Source organism: Nannobrachium achirus, assembly GCF_963921795.1.
Source record: "Nannobrachium achirus genome assembly, chromosome: 9".
Taxonomy (NCBI): domain Eukaryota; kingdom Metazoa; phylum Chordata; class Actinopteri; order Myctophiformes; family Myctophidae; genus Nannobrachium; species Nannobrachium achirus.
Genome location: NC_137818.1, coordinates 59209235 through 59227249, shown reverse-complemented (window position 1 = coordinate 59227249; position 18015 = coordinate 59209235). Strand labels below are relative to the sequence as shown.

Below are 18015 nucleotides of genomic sequence, written 5' to 3'. Positions count from 1 at the left end.
TTGACACTGAGTAAGAAAACCGAATGCTCTGAACTCTGTGGAATGAAGTGGAATTCAAAAGTATTTTCAAATCTTATACATGCTGAGCAGAGCTCTGGTCTGACCTCAGCCACAACACAACCAGTTGCTGTGCATGCCTGACAACACCGATGTGCGCAGGCTGCTGCCCCTCCATGTGGGCAAGAGTGATATCATCAATTTGACATCACTACAGGGACGTGCTGGCCATTGGGAAAAGCGGGACAACTCCCGAACGGCCGGTTCATTCTCGGCCGGTCCAGGCCGGGGCATTTGGAAAAAATGAAACTGTTTGCACAAAAGTAAAAATCAAACCTTGGTTCGAAGTGAAGCAGTGATTTTTTATTCTATGTTTTCTAGAGCTATGAAATCTGTGTTCTAGATCTATACATTCTGTGTTCTAGATCTATACTTTCTATGTGCTTTAGTTCTATATTTTTATGAACTCTGAATGAATGAATGATTTTGTCTGGAGGGCCAAATTGTCATGTGAAGCTTGACCAATCCTCAATTCTGCATGCACGGGACATGTACGGGACAAAGCCACTCCTTGAGAATCTATGGGAATCCTCAAAAAAAACATCAGTTTGTGCTGGTTGGATATTTTGGGGATCTTTATCCCTGACCAGTCTTTGTGGCCTACTACATTTTTCAACTCTTTTGTGGCCAACTATACTTTCCCGACATCCTTCTGGTGGTGTCGTACAACTGTTTCATGTATCCGTTTCTTGCTGCTTCCTCCTCCTTTTTACCATTCTGTTGGCATCTGTATATTCTTATTGTGCCTTTGCTTTTTCTCTTGTGCGGCTATTTGTCACTGCTGCTTTCTTCTCTTTTCTTACTTGAATCTTTTGTTGGGTTTCTATAGATATCCACTCCTTTTGTTGATAATATTCTACATGTACAGGACAGATAAAATTGACAGATAAAATTGTTATTTGAATAAGGTTTTTATAGTAGCATTAGTTGTGGATGCAGTAGGTGAGAACTATTGCATGTACAGGACAGATAAAACCTGAAGGCCAAATTATCATGTGAAGCTTGACCAATCCTCAAAGTATCCATTCATCAGACCGGGAGGGACACTACACACATATTCTGGACGTACAGGACAGATAAAACCTATTCATTCTGAACTGAAATGGCCATATATGGACATGGGACACACATTTTGCTTTTTGAAAAAGCCTATTCATTCTGGACTGATATTCTGGACGTACGGGACAGAAAAAACCTGTTCATTCTGGACTGGAGTGACCATATATGGACATGAGGTGACATACATTGTGTTTTTGAAAAAACCTATTCATTCTGGACTGAGATGACCATATATGGACATTAAACACACATTTTGTTTTTGAAAAAACCTGTTCATTCTGGACTGAAATGACCATATTTGGGCGTGGGACACACAAAGCCACTCATTGGAAGCGGTTTTCACCGCTTCAAAAATGAAACTGTTTGCACAAAAGTAGTGAAAACAGCCGATCTACAAGCACACAACGCCTCGCACCGTTGTGTGCTTGTAGATCGGCTGTTTTCACTAGTTTAAATCATTTTTTAAATGATAAATACAAAAAAACGGTTTTGGACATACAAGGTTTCCACCCAACAACAACGAAATATAGGCCTAATTCATGTAATTGGCCCACTGGCTTGTCACTTGTCATTATCTGAAATGGCAAATCTTTGAGTAGCAGCAGCGCTATAGAGAGAGATCTCTCTCTATAGCGCGCAATGAGGGCCTCTCCAACTCTTTTTCCCGGGCTGAATCAGGGGCCCTCCATGTGGGCAAGAGTGATATCATCAATTTGACATCACTACCATGATGGAAGAGATCCAGGTAGATGCCACGCCTTTATTAGACCGAGTTTATTTATTTTTGACATCAGGCTGTTCCGGAGTAAATCGGCGCAAGCGCTGACTTATTGTGACATCACTTCATAAAAGGCTCTGACATCATGTATAGGGATGGGTATCTGGTTCGGTTCCATGGAATCGTTAGCCAACGTCCTTAACGATTCTGCATATGCGCGATGACACCACACACGCGACGCGCTGCCTTGTTTAGACGCAGCCAACATGTTGTCTAAACAGAGGCGTTCTAAAGTCTGGCTGTATATTTCACGAGAATGTTCATGTTTTGATAATGAGGCATCAGCTTTCCTAGTTAAGTTGTTACTCAAGCTCACTGCATGAACAGACAAGTCTCCCGCCGTTCTGTGTCGGAGCTAGAGTGCCCAAAAAAGTTTGTTTTGCAAGCCCGCCTGCCGCCGCCTCCCATGTTCTTACTACAAAACGCGCTACATGTCCAATGTGCTCCGTGTTGCTAAAGGCTCCCCTATAAATCACATGTGCAAGAAAGAAAAGTATGTAAATCCTTTGATCCAAACTGTAGAAGACAGTGCTTCTGCTTTAGCTGTGTACAGCAGCAGCTCTGCGAGCTTCGGCGAGCTTCGCAACCGACATAGAGTAGGCTACAGGGGCGCTGGAAGGGAGGGTGCTGAGTGTGTTTCAGCACCCCTGGTTAGGCGCTGCAAGGGGGGTGCTGAGGGTGCTACAGCCCCCCTGGTACTTTCTTCTTTTTTTTTTTTCTAGATACACACAGAGCTATATTAAATAATGTGACTTTGGGGAATACACTATGTTGAAACAAGGTGTTTGATTATCACATGGTCACCTTGCCACCTCCGGTTGGAAGGGAAGTTGAATTTAAATTTTGTTTTCAAATAAATCCCGCTTTGATGGCACAACAAAGTCTATTTATTTGAGAACTAGAAACTGTCTGTAGGTCTGTTGCAAACTAACACCGTTGTATATGGGGAATAAAAAACTGTAGAAAACCATTACAAAAATAATACCCGATGTTGTAGTGTATGTGAGTGAGTGACTGTGTGTGTGCATGCGTGCTGTGTTGCACTGTGTGCTAAAATAACTAATACACAGTTACTTGTTACACCGTTGTGTGGGAAATAAGCACGCAAAACAGTAATAAAAATAACCCAAAACCTCTCTAGAAAAAGAAGAAAAGGAGTGGAGGAGGTAGAAAAGACTATTGGCCACTATTTCTGACCAGCCCCCAGCATGGCGAGGGGGCTGAGAAACGATAAGAGAATCGATAAGGAATCGAATCGATAAGCAGAACCGGAATCGGAATCGCTAAAATCTTAACGATACCCATCCCTAATCATGTACACCACATGAGTCAATGGGCATAAATGGACAGAGGCAAACAGATGGTCAAAACGGGTCCTATGACAACAGGTAAAATGGGGTTTGCATTAAAGGGCGGGGCATCCATTCCCTATTTACATCGTTCCCGAGTTAGCCAGGTTGCCGACTAGACGCTCGGCCGCCCGAGCTTCTAGTATTAACTAATCTGATAGCTGGATTTACCATTTTTTTTGGTTGACATGATATGGTCCTTAATGAAAAAGCACCGGTCACTTCACACAGGGCTGCACTGGCTGCACAACACAGGATGGCGTGCACAACCTGCGTTTATCAGTCTACAGCCATACTGTATGATTGATTGATTGATTTTTCTTTATTTTAGTGTCATGCTTCCAAGGAAGCCCAGCCCATATGGACTTACAGGACACTTTACATTTCATTTAACAAAAACAATTCACCCACATAACAATTCACACAAACAATGATCAAACAAATAACCAACTTTAACACTCAAGCTACTATTTGAAGAGCTGAGACTGTCTTCTACTCCAGGCTAGGGAAACAAAATGTGCCGTCTTGAAGACTTCATAATTAAACAACCATTCTAATTTCTGTCCATCATCTTCCCAGAACAGCTCAGGTTTTCGTTTTTGCATTACATCAAACAAAGGGACCCTCAAATCATCATATAGAGTACAATAAAACATGAAATGAAATTCATTCTCAACATCTTTCAGGTCACATACATTACATATCCTATTCTCTTCTGGTACAGCTGAGAACCTCCCCACCTCAATAGCTAGAGGTAGTACTGTATTTGAGTGTGACCACATTCATTGTTTTTCCCTCAATTGTGCAGACGGTGGTTCTCACTCTTTAATGTGAAAAGGTTTTTCTCCCGTGTGGATACGCTGGTGCCTCTTCAGATTACTTAACACACTAAAGTTCTTGCCACACTGTTTACAGTGGAAAGGTTTTTCTCCTGTGTGGATGCGCTGGTGAATCTTAAGATCATTTAACCGACTAAAAGCCTTGTCACACTGTTTACAGTGAAAAGGTTTTTCTCCTGTGTGGATGCGCTGGTGAATCTTAAGATCACCTGACTGACAAAAAGCCTTGTCACACTCTTTACACTGGAAAGGTTTTTCTCCAGTGTGGATATACAGGTGTCTCTTCAGGGGACCTAATTCAGTGAAACTCTTGCCACACTCTTTACAGTGAAAAGGTTTTTCTCCAGTGTGGATACGCTGATGTTTCTTTAGGTCACACAACTGACTGAAACTCTTGTCACACTGTTTACAGATGTGAGTTTTCTTCCCTGTATAAGTCAGCTGATGTGTGTTCACTTCTCCTGGTTGAGTTACAGTTTTGATACATCTTTGATGACTGTAAGATTTTGGTTCGTCTGTGTCTCCTTGTTCCTGGCTGGTTACAATTCTGGTGATTTGCTGGCACGATTCAGAGGGGATATGTCCATTTATGGGCATTTGGGAATAGAGGTCGTCATGGCTCGACTTAGATCTGGAGTATGTACAATCAGAACTTAGTCTGGGAGGATTGTGACCACACTCCTCCCTGAAGTGGCGGTTCATCATCAAATCTGAATCTATACATGGACTGCAAACAGAGTTTTAGGTGCTGTTGGGTAATGGACAATTTATTTAGCCTCTTTCTGACTCCCTATGTTTTCTATCTCTTTCTCTCGTGACACTGAGTAAGAAAACTGAATGCTCTGAACTCTGTGGAATGAAGTGGAATTCAAAAGTATTTTCAAGTCTTATACATGCTGAGCAGAGCTCTGGTCTGACCTCAGCCACAACACAACCGGTTGCTGTGCATGCCTGACAACACCGATGTGCGCAGGCTGCTGCCCCTCCATGTGGGCAAGAGTGATATCATCAATTTGACATTAGAGGTGGGACGTTCTCGAACAAATCGAGTCTTTTGAACGGGTCTTTGAAATGAACGATGGGATCCGGTTCGCAGTAGGGAGCCGTTCCTTTATAAATGAACAGTGGTGGAAAAAGTACTCATATTCTTTACTTACAGACAGTAAGTAGAAGTATCGATGCTGCAATGTTGAAATACTAGCTGCCACAAGTCAAGTAGAAGTTTGGAATTCAAAATGTAAAGTAGGCTACACAAGTATTGGTATCAAAATATACTTAAAGTACCAATAGTAGAAACTAAAGTAGGCCTACTCATTATACAGAATGTCCCATTTCACAAGTTTTCCAAAAAATAAAAATTAGAAAAATCATTAGAAAATAGCAGATCTACAAGCTCACAATGCACGCGACGCATTGTGAGCTTGTAGATCGGCTATTTTCAAATAGCAGAAATGTATAGGCCTATATGGCAAAAATATATAGGGTTTAAGTAGCCTAATTTGTATAATCATAAATTCATAATCAAAATCTACTAAAGTAACTAAAATGAGCCAGTCTTTTGAACGGCTCTCTGAAAGGAACAGATCCCAGAGATCCAGCTCACTTCAAAGAACCATAAATCCCATCTCGATTTGACATCACTACCATGATGGAAGAGATCCAGGTAGATGCCACGCCTTTATTAGACCCAGTTTATTTATTTTTGACATCAGGCTGTTCCGGAGGAAATCGTGCGCAAGCGCTGACTTATTGTGACATCACTTCATAAAAGGCTCTGACATCACGTACACCACATGGGTCAATGGGCATAAATGGACACAGGCAAACAGATGGTCAATACGGGTCCTATAGAGATCTCCATAAATGGGCATAAAATTTGAGTTTGAAGTCATAATGGGTTTGTATAGGAAGGTCCTGGAAGGGGGAAATGGGGGGAAATTAATATTAAATATCTAAATACTGAATGAAGAAATTCAAAAACTGTCCTGGGTGTTCCCAAAAGCCTGATTAGACGATATCATGTCAAAAAGTTTTTTTGAAAGTGGAATATTCCTTTAAAAGCTAATAAAATAATCTTAAAATAAATTCTAAAGACTATGGCAGGGGTTTTCAAAGTGGTTGACGGGGCACCCTGGGGTGCCGTGACGGCAGTCCAGGGGTGCCGTGAGATAATTTGATAATATTTGGAATTTATTGGGACACTTGAAAAAATATTTAGTATCATTTTAAACTTGAAGTACACAGTTATTTTCAGTCAGTTCTAACCAAAATGGCTATTATCTCAACGTTTTCCTCACAACATGATCACTAAAATATCGTCACTGTCGGGAAGAAACCTCCTATCTTCAAGTTTCAAATGTGTACATCTTTTGGTAAAGCAAAGCCCTGCTTCATCATACAAGACTGTCGCACAAAACTAGTGAAAACAGCCGATCTACAAGCACACAACGCCTCGCGATGCGAGGCGTTGTGTGCTTGTAGATCTGCTGTATAGATGATAAATAAAAACGAACGGTTTTGGACATACAAGGTTTCCACCCGACAACGACGATATGTATAAATATAAGGTGCTGGGAGTGAAAATTATAATGTAGGGGTGCCTCGGATTAAAAAAAAAATATTTATGGGGTGCCCTGAGACAAAAAAGTTTGGGAACCCCTGGACTATGGGACACCGTCACTGAGGGTTCGGGTTCCTCACCGCAGGTGGATGATGCTGGGCAGCTGCTCCACGTCTCCCAGGTAGTTGGCCAGCCAGTTCATGGTGTTGCTCACGCCGCTGGTGTCCAAGGGGACGGCGTCCGCGTTGGAGAAGTTCTCCCGCTTGATCCGCTCCGGCGTGGCCTCTATGATGTGTTCCGCCAGAGTCATCATGTTCACCTGCACGCACAGGGAGGAACAAAACAGACCATGCTTGTTTTTCGAAATAGGGGATATTTTGTCCACAATGCAGGTACGTGCTGGCCATTGGGAAAAGCGGGGCAACTCCCGAAAGGCCGGTTCATTCCCGGACGGTCCAGGCCGGCCATTTGGAATAAATTAAAAATAAAATGTCAGCCTTCGTTCCATTCTCGTATCTCCAAGTTTCAAATTTGTAGATTTTTTCGCAAAGCAAAGCCTTGCTTCATCATACAAAGCTGTCGTACAAAAGTAGTGAAAACAGCAGATCTACAAGCACACACCGCCTCGGCTGTTTTCAGTAGTTTAAATCATTTTTAAAATGATAACTACAAAACAAACGATGAAATATATAACTCATGTAATTGGCCCACTGGCTTGTCACTTGTCATGATCTGAAATGTCAAATCTTTGAGTAGCAGCAGCGCTATAGAGAGAGATCTCTCTTTATAGCACGCAATGAGGGCCTCTTCAACTCTTTTTCCCGGGCTGAATCAGGGGCCCAGCATGTCCCTGCCACAATGTCATCAGATCGAATTTATGCGTTCGGGCAAACTATGTGCATTGGTTGATTTTTCACTTTCCCAAAATGTACGTTGTTTATTAGCGTTTTTATGTCAACACTGGAGATTCGGTAGCCTGACACTCCTGAATTTATATTTCGTTTCACTTCAGTCTGAAAGTGCTTCCATCTACAGCAGTTTCTGGGATGGGCGTTGCCAAAGAGGCAGTCTTCTGCGATTGGTTCACCGCCTGACCAATCACAACAGTAGCAAAGCAGATGACGTAGTTGTTATTGGTGTTGTTATGTGGCTGGCTAGCCTGTTGCTTGCTACTTGCTAACCAAAGAAACAGGCAGAATAGGAGCGTTAAAATGTTTTCATTTACTGCTTTCTATCGCTTTAGCGATTTGAATTACTTTGATCTCAATGGTTGGGGCATGCGTGCAAGTGGCTAAATATGTCTTTTTAGAAGTCCCAAGATGAACCACAATCTTTAATGGTCAGATGTGACTTATGGGGGCTAGTAGTGTTACTGTAAAGAAATCGCTGGCTTATCGTGTCTAAAAAGACATATTTAGCCACTTGCACGCATGCCCCCAACCACTGAAATCAAGGAAATTAAAATCGCTAAATAGAAATAAGTAAATGAAAACATTAACACTCATCTTTTCTTTTCTCTAATTACAATCTAAAGTATGAACCCTTGTTGTAAGAAACTAAAGTTGTCCTTTAAAGCTCTACAGAGCAGCACGTTCACATTACATTTGTCAATGTTTTATCATCTAACATAACTGTTAAATGTTTTCATTTTCCATTTTCTCTCACAGGGGCGTCAACTGGGTATGGCAGGGGTATGCAGCTGCCATACCGTGGGTCCAGGGGGGGAAATAAAAGTTACTTTTAAATATAAATCCATGAATGTCTCTTTGTCTATATCTGTGCTGGTTATTATGTTGTTAAATTACAGTAAAATAACTACAAATGCAAAATTCATCACTTTAACAAGGTATTGTGGCACGTTTACTAACATGCCAAGTTTAGCTGCACTTGAACAACCGTTCCAGGCTGCCATATCCAGCCAAAGAAACCGTAGAAACGGGGGGAAAAAAAATAAAATGTACTTAAAATAAATGTATCATGCCTGTTGCTAAGGTATGGCAACATGACTGGTGTCTTGCACGCGCGCGACACCAGTCATGTTGCCATACCTTAGCTTTTTCTGAACTGACGCCACTGTTCTCTCAAGTACCCCCTGTAGTACCTCTGCGTACCCCTAGGGGTACACATACTCCCATTTATTGGTTTAGATCTCTCCCTAGCCTGGTGGGTCATCTGGTGACTGTGTGCCGCTTATTTGTTCTGAAGGATGCGGCGATGTTTGGCAGTGTGGGATGTGGATGAAAAATGAGTGGCGTTAATGATAATGGAGAGAATAATGCTGGTGGTAATGATGTTATTGAGAGGCCTGATCCAGATCTTCATAGCTCACTGGCCTGCCCAGACTGAGATGGATGGCTGCACGACTGGATCAATGGAGGGACTTTATTATGCAGTGATGGAGGTCAACAGCGAAGCCAGGTATGCCTAGCGCGCGTGGATGAACACGCGCGTGCGTGCGTGTGTGTGTGTGTGTGTGTGTGTGTGCTTCAAAGTAAACACAGCCTGAGTTGTGCACTGGCATGGCAGTAACACAGAAATCCCTTGCCACATTTTCTCAAATGAATGGTTCTAAAACAGCTAGTTCCATACCATGATTCTGATTGTCTGGTTTCCCTTTTAATTGCTGTGGTATATGACACTATAAGCCACACCTTGAATCAGTTTATATCAAACCCAGGTGCGTTATTTCTTTCAACAGCGTTCCACAGGGCACCAATTATCTGCATCTGGCAAAAAGGCTGGGACTTTCCTGTAGCTGAGAACTACTTTCTTGCAGACCTTGTAGTGAATTATGAGTGAAATAGAACAGTTTTAATTGGTACATGTCTATGATTTTTCATGTTGCCATATTGTAACCGTTTTAGAAAAGCAATAAGCCACGCGAGGCATGAGGTTACCTGTATTTTATAACGCCTCTCAGCCGTTATAAAATACCAGGTAACCACATGCCTCGCGTCTCTTATTGCTTCAATTTACTGTACAACCGACCAACATGAAACTATGTAAAGGCTGAACGAGATGCAAAGCCTTTCATGCTCGCAGCCCCTTATTTACAGCCTAGTTAGTTTATTCTCTTTAGTATGATAGTGTTTTGTACCAAAAAGAGTAGATCTACAAGCCTACACCACACACGACGTGCTGTAAGCGTTTAGATCTGTTGATAGTTTATAGATATCACTCGCCTACTTTCTGTTCTTTTTGGCAAGCGTCACTCCGGCATGATGGAGAAGATAAATTATGCTTCAGGAAACTATAAAGCAGAGGTCTTCAAAAGGGGTCCGGGACCCCTAGGCGGTCCTCAGAGTTACTACAGGGGGTTCTCCAAATCGTTGTTTGATAGAATCATTTTTCTCTTTTTTTTTATATGAACCGCTTGAACCCTAACGTCCATATTCTGAGAACTTTAGTCAAAAATAGCAGATCTACAAGCTCACAACGCCTCGCGCTGAGCTTGTAGATCGACTATTTTCTGCAAAGAGGTTTGGTGCAGAGGGGAAAAAGAGCAGCCTCTCACAGTACAGAGTGTCAGGTTTATTAAATATTGACGGTTCAAGTGGTTAAATATCTGAAAACACAAATTGACGTGAATCCAAAATACACTGATGATTGTGCTGTCAAACGATGAAACTATATGGAATCTATGAACAGGTTGTGGGGGTCCCTGCTTCATCTCTCTCTCGACTAAGGGGTCCTTGGCCTGAAAACGTTGAAGACCCCTGCTATAAAGGCAGGAACAATGCTTTGATAAAAGTGGCGGAAAGAAGTGGGTTGCGCTACAGTAACGAAGTGTAGCGATCGGTTGGGTACGTGCACACACTGCAAACACGCACATGAAGTGTATTACATTAATTTACATTAACATTCATGACACATTTGGCAGATGAAATAAAATCAGCCATGTTGACTCCCCCCCCCCCCCCCCCCCCCCCCAAAAAAAAAAAAAGAAAGAAAAAAAAAGGTTGGCGACTGGTTGGCGCCAGTATGCACTCTAACTGAATGTTATAGTCTCGGCGGTGTCAATCAACGTGAGTAATCAGGACACATTTCCAGAGCGGAAAGGATAATTAAATTATAACCGATATAATGATAGCTACCGTACGCATTGAATCTCTAGTCCTATGAACACATGTGGCACCGTTGACTGATGTTTATTTAATTGACAGCTACACTATGTCATTATTTTTAACAATCTGTATGTTGATATAATAATATCATATTACTGCAGTTCTATTAGTTCTATTATAACTAATACAACTGCAGTAGTTGTATTTGGTGTCCCTCCTCCTCCACTGAGACATTTACTGTAGAGGGTTAGGAGTTTTTTTTTTTTTGTCTCAGGGCACCCTATAAATATTTTTTTTAATCCGAGGCACACCTACATTATAATTTTCACTCCCAGCACCTTATATTCATAGCGTATCATCGTTGGTCGGGTGGAAACCTTGTAGCCTATGTCCAAAACCGTTCGTTTTGGATTTATCATCTATAAAGAGTACTAAACTAGTGAAAACAGCCGATCTACAAGCACACAACGCCTCGCGATGCGAGGCGTTGTGTGCTTGTAGATCGGCTGTTTTCACTAGTTTTGTGCGACAGAGGTTTCTGCCTGACAGTGACTATATTTTAGTGATTATGTTGTGAGGAAAACGTTGAGATAATAGCCATTTTGGTTAGAACTGACTGAAAATGACTTTGTACTTCAAGTTAAAAATGACACTAAATATTTCTTCAAGTGTCCAAATAAATTCCAAATATTATCAAATGATCTCGCGGCACCCCTGGACTGCTGTCACGGCACCCCAGGGTGCCCCGTCACCCACTTTTAAAACCCCTGCTGTAGAGACTGGTTAATAAATGGTACTGCCTGAATCTCTCCCCTGAGCGAGCAGGCATGCTCTATTACTGTAGCTCAGTGGTAAAAAACAGACAAAACAAGTCTGCACTTGTGCAGGAGACTGAGTTCAAATCTTGGGTAGAACACCAGTAAGACTCCCTAATCGGGAGATAAGCGACCGTCAGGTCGCATACACAAACTTTAGAAGGCGATGGTAGCCAATCGGGAGGGAATATGGGAAATGGGACAGATCCATGTTGATGACATGACTTTAGAGATACTGTGTAGCCTACCGCTTTGCGTGATTTTAGGGCAAAATCTGTAGGAGCAGTGTCAAAAACTTCTTGTTTTGCAAGAATCAGCCTCATGGTGGTGCTAGAAGAGTGCCATGTGAGAAATGAGGGGTAGCCAAGAAGTGTGTGTGAAAAGTTTGCCATGGATAGGGGTAACGGTGGCAGAGCTATGAGTATGGTAAAAGTGTGATGTGGCGGACAAACTGACAGAAAGACTGAGGTTTTGATAGTAACTAAACCCCAATGTTAACGTTTTTGCTCTACGTTAAATATCTTCGCAGAAAACAGCAGACCTACAAGTTTCAAACGTGCTACCGCGAAGGTTTTCCCCCCCAGAATATGGATCCTGGGGTTCGTCGAAAGTGCTTAACACTTTTGTTGCCAACCCCGAGTTTCCAGAGTTTGTATAGGTACCCTTATTTTTTTTATTTATTTTTTTCAAAAATGTTTTTTGGACCTCAAAAGATTTATTAGGCATGATCGCGATCGCAAAATTGCATGTTTAACCCCCATACCAACCCCATCTTTCAAACATGGCAGCCATGTGTGTTTACATTTGAAGAAAACATAATTGCTGCTATCTCATGAATGCCTGAACGGATTTCCGAGCGGATTTTTTGTTTGAAAGCTGTGAACAGCGTGCACACACGTGGTGCATGATCTAGGCATGGGCGTGCATGGTCCGTGCATGAATTACATGGAAGTCTATGGAGACCATGGCATCTTGGACCTTCAAAGAGATGTAATTGATTGCAACGAGAGAGTTAATGAGACAAGACAAGTTCCCTCTCCCTCACCTGCAGGTCGTCCATCTGCGTGAGACAGTCCTGGTTGTCCAGGTCCTCTCGGTAGGAGAGCAGGTCGGTGTCCACCATCTCCCTGTCTGCCATCACCAGCATGCCCAGCTGCTCTCGCTGTCGTAGCCGATTAGCCAGCTTCTCCTTCCCCAGACTGCTGCCGCCGCCGCCGCCCGACCCTTTCCTCGCGGAGCCACCGCTGCCAGAGAACAGGGACGTGCAGAGAATGTTAGAGAGGGCAGGGGCTGACATTTCTAAAAGGGGCCTTTTGGTGAAAACATTGAAAATAGCAGACCTCCAAAGCTGAGTATGGAGGTCGGCTATTTTCGGTGCTTGATACCACACTGAACTAAGCATAATCAAGTCAATACTGGAGATGTGGCGTAGCGGCATGGATTTCTACACAGAGAGGGCACTTCTTTCAACATAAGATGCTGCATTCAAGTTCAGGATAGTTTGGACATGACAATTCTCTTGATTTTTTGCCTTCAGGTATGGCATGGAATTGATGGAAAGAGGGCATTTCACCATAAGTAAAAACTGCATTCATGGTCAGGGTCTGGAGAGGGCACTTTTTAGTCCCTTTTCAACTGACATGGCCCTACACCACACCACTCCACACCACCCACTTGTGCCAGGTTTTCCACTACAAGGACCTAGGTAGAGTGGAGTGAAAGCGGTACTAAACGTGGTACTAAAAAGTAATCTAGAGTAGGTCTGAGCTAGGCCAAACAGGGCCAAACACTTCATAATGACTGATCACTCACTGGCCTATCATTTAGACCACCCGGATATAGTTGTAATACAGGATAATAGATTCTATTGTGTTATAACCACTATTATAGTGTATTATAATTATCATAGTAATACATTAAAGGAGCTATAGTCAACTTTTTCTTGAAAAACGCACGCTAAAACAAAAATAATGTCGAAAATATTTTATAAAAAAGATTAAGCTTAATATATGTGTTTCAATTAAAAAATGACCACAAAAAGCGTAAAATAATGATAAAATAATCATTTTGGACATTGTCAGCCTGACTTTGTTTACATCCCTCTTCTATTCTTTTATATGGATTGATAAGGGATGTAAACAAAGTCAGCCTGACAATGGCCAAAATTATTTTACGCTTTTTGTGGTAATTATTTTAATAGAAACACATATGAATCTTAATCTTTTTTATAAAATACATTTTTGAACATTATTTTATTTTAGCGTCCGTTTTTCAAGAAAAGTTGACTATAGCTCCTTTAATACTTTATAATAATCACTTTATAATCACAGTTATAATCCATTATAGTGCATTATAATTTAGGATAGTAGCAATACAAATGTATATTGTATTATAATCACAGTTAAAAGGGTCAATTTGTTTCCTGACGATAGGGGTCCTTTTGTGTAATGGAAAATGTAGATATCTGTATGTGGTGCGGTGTGGTGCGGGTGTAGTGTCGTGTAGTGTGGTGCTAAAGCTGCGGTTGAAAAGGGGCTATAAAGAGGGCAGGGGCTCAAGCCCCGTTTTGATGTCTATGTGTGCACATGCCTGCCAGAGAACGACGTCTCCCTGGAGCTCCATCTGGCCGCCGCCGTCGCCGCCCCTGTGCTGGCCCCCCCTCCAGAGAGGCCCTTGTCCGGGCCGAGGCCTTCCGAAGACATGCTCTTGTTGGGGCTGGTGGTGGTCAGCTTGTGGAGCTGCTGCTGCTCCAGGCTCAGGGGGACTGACATGGCCTTGTCGGGCCGGGCCTGAAACAGCTCCGGGTTGGGTTTGTGTTTCTTGGCCTGCGGCAGGTCTCTCTGGCACTCGCTGCTGTAGTAGTTGGAGGGCTCCGACCTGGGCCTTCTCAAGTCTGCAAGAGAAACGCAAGCATGAAATAGTCAGGGGTGGAAAGTAACCTGGGGTGTCGCACCACATTCTGGGCCCAAGGTAATTTAACTATTGAAGAATAGCAGGTTTACAAGCTCACAGCGCGACATAGAAACCTATGTTTCTATGGTGCTCACACCTTTTCATGTGAAGGACCCCCAAAATGATATGTATTTGGTCACGGAACCCCATCTCAAAATATTCAGTTCCAGGGACCCCACAGAAGCAAAATTTGAGTTAGAAATGTTCGCTTAAAAATACATATATTCAAAGATTTGCACACATTTTTTTTAGCTAAAGTATAAAATAATTAAGCCCCCCCTTGTGACGCCCCAGGTGGAAAGTAACTAAGTACATTAACTTAAGCACTGTACTTAAGTGTCCAAATATTGTACTTTTACACTACATTTATTTGAAAACTTTCGTTGCTAATTGCTTGGTAGATTTCGATTATTAATACAAAACATACATTAACCACTTCAACCCTATGTACATTCCGTCCATTTGGAAATAGACGATCTACAAGCTCACAATGTGTTGCAATGTAACCGAGAATTTCTAAATTGCAGTATTGATACTTTTTGATACAGGCTCAGTGGCCTTATGGTTAGAGTGTCCGCCCCGAGACTGGAAGGTTGGGGTCCGATCCCCGGCCGGGTCATACCAAAGACGGGACCCAGTGCCTTCCTGCTTGGCACTCAGCATCAAGAGTTGGATTGGGGTTAAGTCCCTGTGACGCGTTATTTGGAAACGCACATGAATTCTGGGCAAACCCCGCCCTTGTAAGCTTTTGATTGGCTGAACTGGAGCTAGGGAGCGCTCCTTTTTGTTCGCTTGGACCGCGCGGAGGTGCGACCACCTAAACCTAACCCTAACTCTAACTCTAACCCTAACCTTAACCTCTGTAAAACTAGGCCTGAACCTGAACCTAACCCTAACCTCAGTAAAACTATGCCTAACCCTAACCCTAACCCTAAACCTAACCTCACTAAAACTAACGCTGGTGAGTAACTAACCTGCCGACGGGCGTGAAAACAAATGGCTCCACCCAGAACTCATGTGCGATTCCAAATCAGGCCCCTGGGACATACTAGCGTCATGTCCAGGGGGTGTACTTGTACATCAAGATGCCTCACGCTACAGAAACAGGAGATAGGCTCCTGGCCCTATGGCCCTCATGGCTCGGGAAGGCTTACTAAGTAGGCTTACTAAGTAACAAATGTGAGCATTTTTGTGCAACAACGAACAAGGGGAGACTGTGGGGGTCATAGACTCCTTGGCCACTGTAAAGGCTACATTACACTTCGTTCAGAATTTCAACTGAAAAAAGCCGTGAAAGGCACTTTTTCCCCAGTTGAAATATAGGTCATTTTTGTCGAGTGACATTTTTGTCAAAGGAGACGCGTGACGAAGTATAAATTAGCCTTTAGAAGTGCTATTGTGCTGACTTAAGAATTCTTAAGCCCCTGTAAGGGAAAATATGAAATATGGATTTTATGACTATTGGTTTGATAAATATGAATGATATACGATTGGTTTGGTTTGCTGTGTTGAACTTTTTAGGATTAGTGCGAGCTCACTCAGTGGAGTGAGCATAATGTTCAAATACTACATTCTGAAATGGGATTTATTTGATCAAAGTTTCAAGGTTTCGTGTGAGGTTGTGCGTTTACTTATGCCCTGTGTCATTGTACGATGGATGCGATGCGATTCGTTGCATTGCTTTTTGAGTTTATAGATTACAGTTCTTGGCCATTACAAAACATACATTACTTTGAAAATAGCCGATCTACAAGCTCACTGATATTTTCTAAGATTGTACGATTTTTAATACATTTAGGCATAATGATAACTTGTGAAACGGGATATTCTGCATACTGAGTATGTTTTACTTTTGGTACTTTTAGTATATTTTGATGCCAATATGTGTACAGTAGATTTTTACTTGAGTACAATTTTTAATGCTTGACTTTTACTGACTAAACAGAGTGCTTTTTCCACCACTGCCAAAAATATGGACACCAGGTTGAAAGTGGTTTTAAGAGTTAAGTTGGTGTAACCCATGTGTGATCCATTGGTCCTTCCTGTGCCCACTTAAATGCTATAAAGGAGAAATGACATGCAGGTAGAAGTGTTGGTTTGATTTCTCCTGGAAGCTTTCAACATACCGTGACTCATCTTTCAGTCTTTCACTCACATTTAAGTGATAATGAACAGCGAAGTGGTCATCATTGGGAAATACATCCCCGGGGTACACTGGTCTTGAGTCATCAGTGGTTTATTTATCAATAACGACTGCCTCGCTGTTCATTATTCCACTTAAGATCATTTATCAGCTTCGATTCCAGTTTTGTCTGCTCATGTTTTGGATTCATCACTTTCATGTTCATTTCACTAGGTTTATCCTGCATCCTGTATGCGCTTTGATATGATAGAATGTGTATCTGTATGTAGCTGGCTCTGTCGTTGGGTCCTCTCTGCAGGGGGTGGAGGAAGTAACCAGGGTGCGCACTGGGAAGAAGCTAGATTCCATCTTGGAGAACTCCTCCCACCCCCTCCATCTAGAGATCACCAGTTACTGGAGTAAGAGAGGAAACGACCGCTTTACCTACCCAGTACGGAGATGTGAGAGATTAGGAAAATCTTTTGTACCGGCTGCCCTTAAGCTGTACAACGAGACACATAACGGACGCTTGAAAAGGTCTCCCTTCCTAACTTAGACTTCGGAACCATTGCTGTATTGACTCTAAGGAACAATTGCTGTATTGACTTTGAACTCTAAGGACCTTCCAGGAAGAGTGCTCAGGTGCGCCTTGCGGTGACACGCTTCCTAGTTTCTTCGTTTTTTCGCACTGATTTTTGACACTGCACTATTAGGTTGTTAGTGTTGGTAGTTTCTGAGTATTTTTGCTTTGTTTAACAATGACAGTGAGATACTTGTTTGCACTAACTAGCATTGACTGCTATGGTCTCTTTTGCAAGACACTTTATGTATATATACTTATATATTATTCGCCCCCCTCTATTGATGCACCTTCTCCTTATTGGTACTGTACTGCTCTTGTCTTTGTTTTTTTTTTCTTTCCCTCTTATCTATCTTTCTTACGTCTCTGTAACTTTGTAAATAACTGTATACTGCTGTGCTACTACTGGACAACTAAATTTCCCCCTTGGGATAATAAAGGTATCTATCTATCTATCTATCTCCACCTGAAAATGTAATCTCAGTTAACTAAGGTGCCGGCTACACAGAGCTGGATATTTCTGAAGCTAGACATTTTTTGTGCGGTTGGGGCTTGCAGCCACACAAAGCTGGATATTTTGGCCGCGAAGCTGGATATTTTTGAAACCGGATAAATAAGTGGAGACATTGAAAAAGATCCGATTCACTGGATCCGTGTAGACATGGAACCCAGATATCTCCGAAGACTTTACTGTGTGTGTGCTTGTCCCCATAGTGGAGGTCTGGGGACTCAGATTATTTTAGACCTAGATATCTTTGTCGTGTGGACAATGGACTAAAATCTTGTTTTATTTGATGGCCTTCCTGCCCTGGCATTTGGCCTTTGTGCCCTCAAAAATGG

At 42.3% G+C, this 18015-nt stretch overlaps 1 protein-coding gene across 1 annotated transcript in view; it reads right to left on the bottom strand.

Moving 5' to 3' along the window:
* camta1a (calmodulin binding transcription activator 1a) overlaps window positions 1-18015 on the bottom strand; it is a gene marked incomplete at both ends in the record, with an annotated part of 432050 nt that overhangs the window by 24851 nt on the left and 389184 nt on the right. Inside the window, 3 exons of the mRNA XM_080734049.1 lie at window positions 6783-6961; window positions 12567-12765; window positions 14111-14414. Coding sequence (XP_080590175.1) covers window positions 6783-6961; window positions 12567-12765; window positions 14111-14414 — 682 coding nt within the window. The remainder of the gene's footprint in view (window positions 1-6782; window positions 6962-12566; window positions 12766-14110; window positions 14415-18015) is intronic.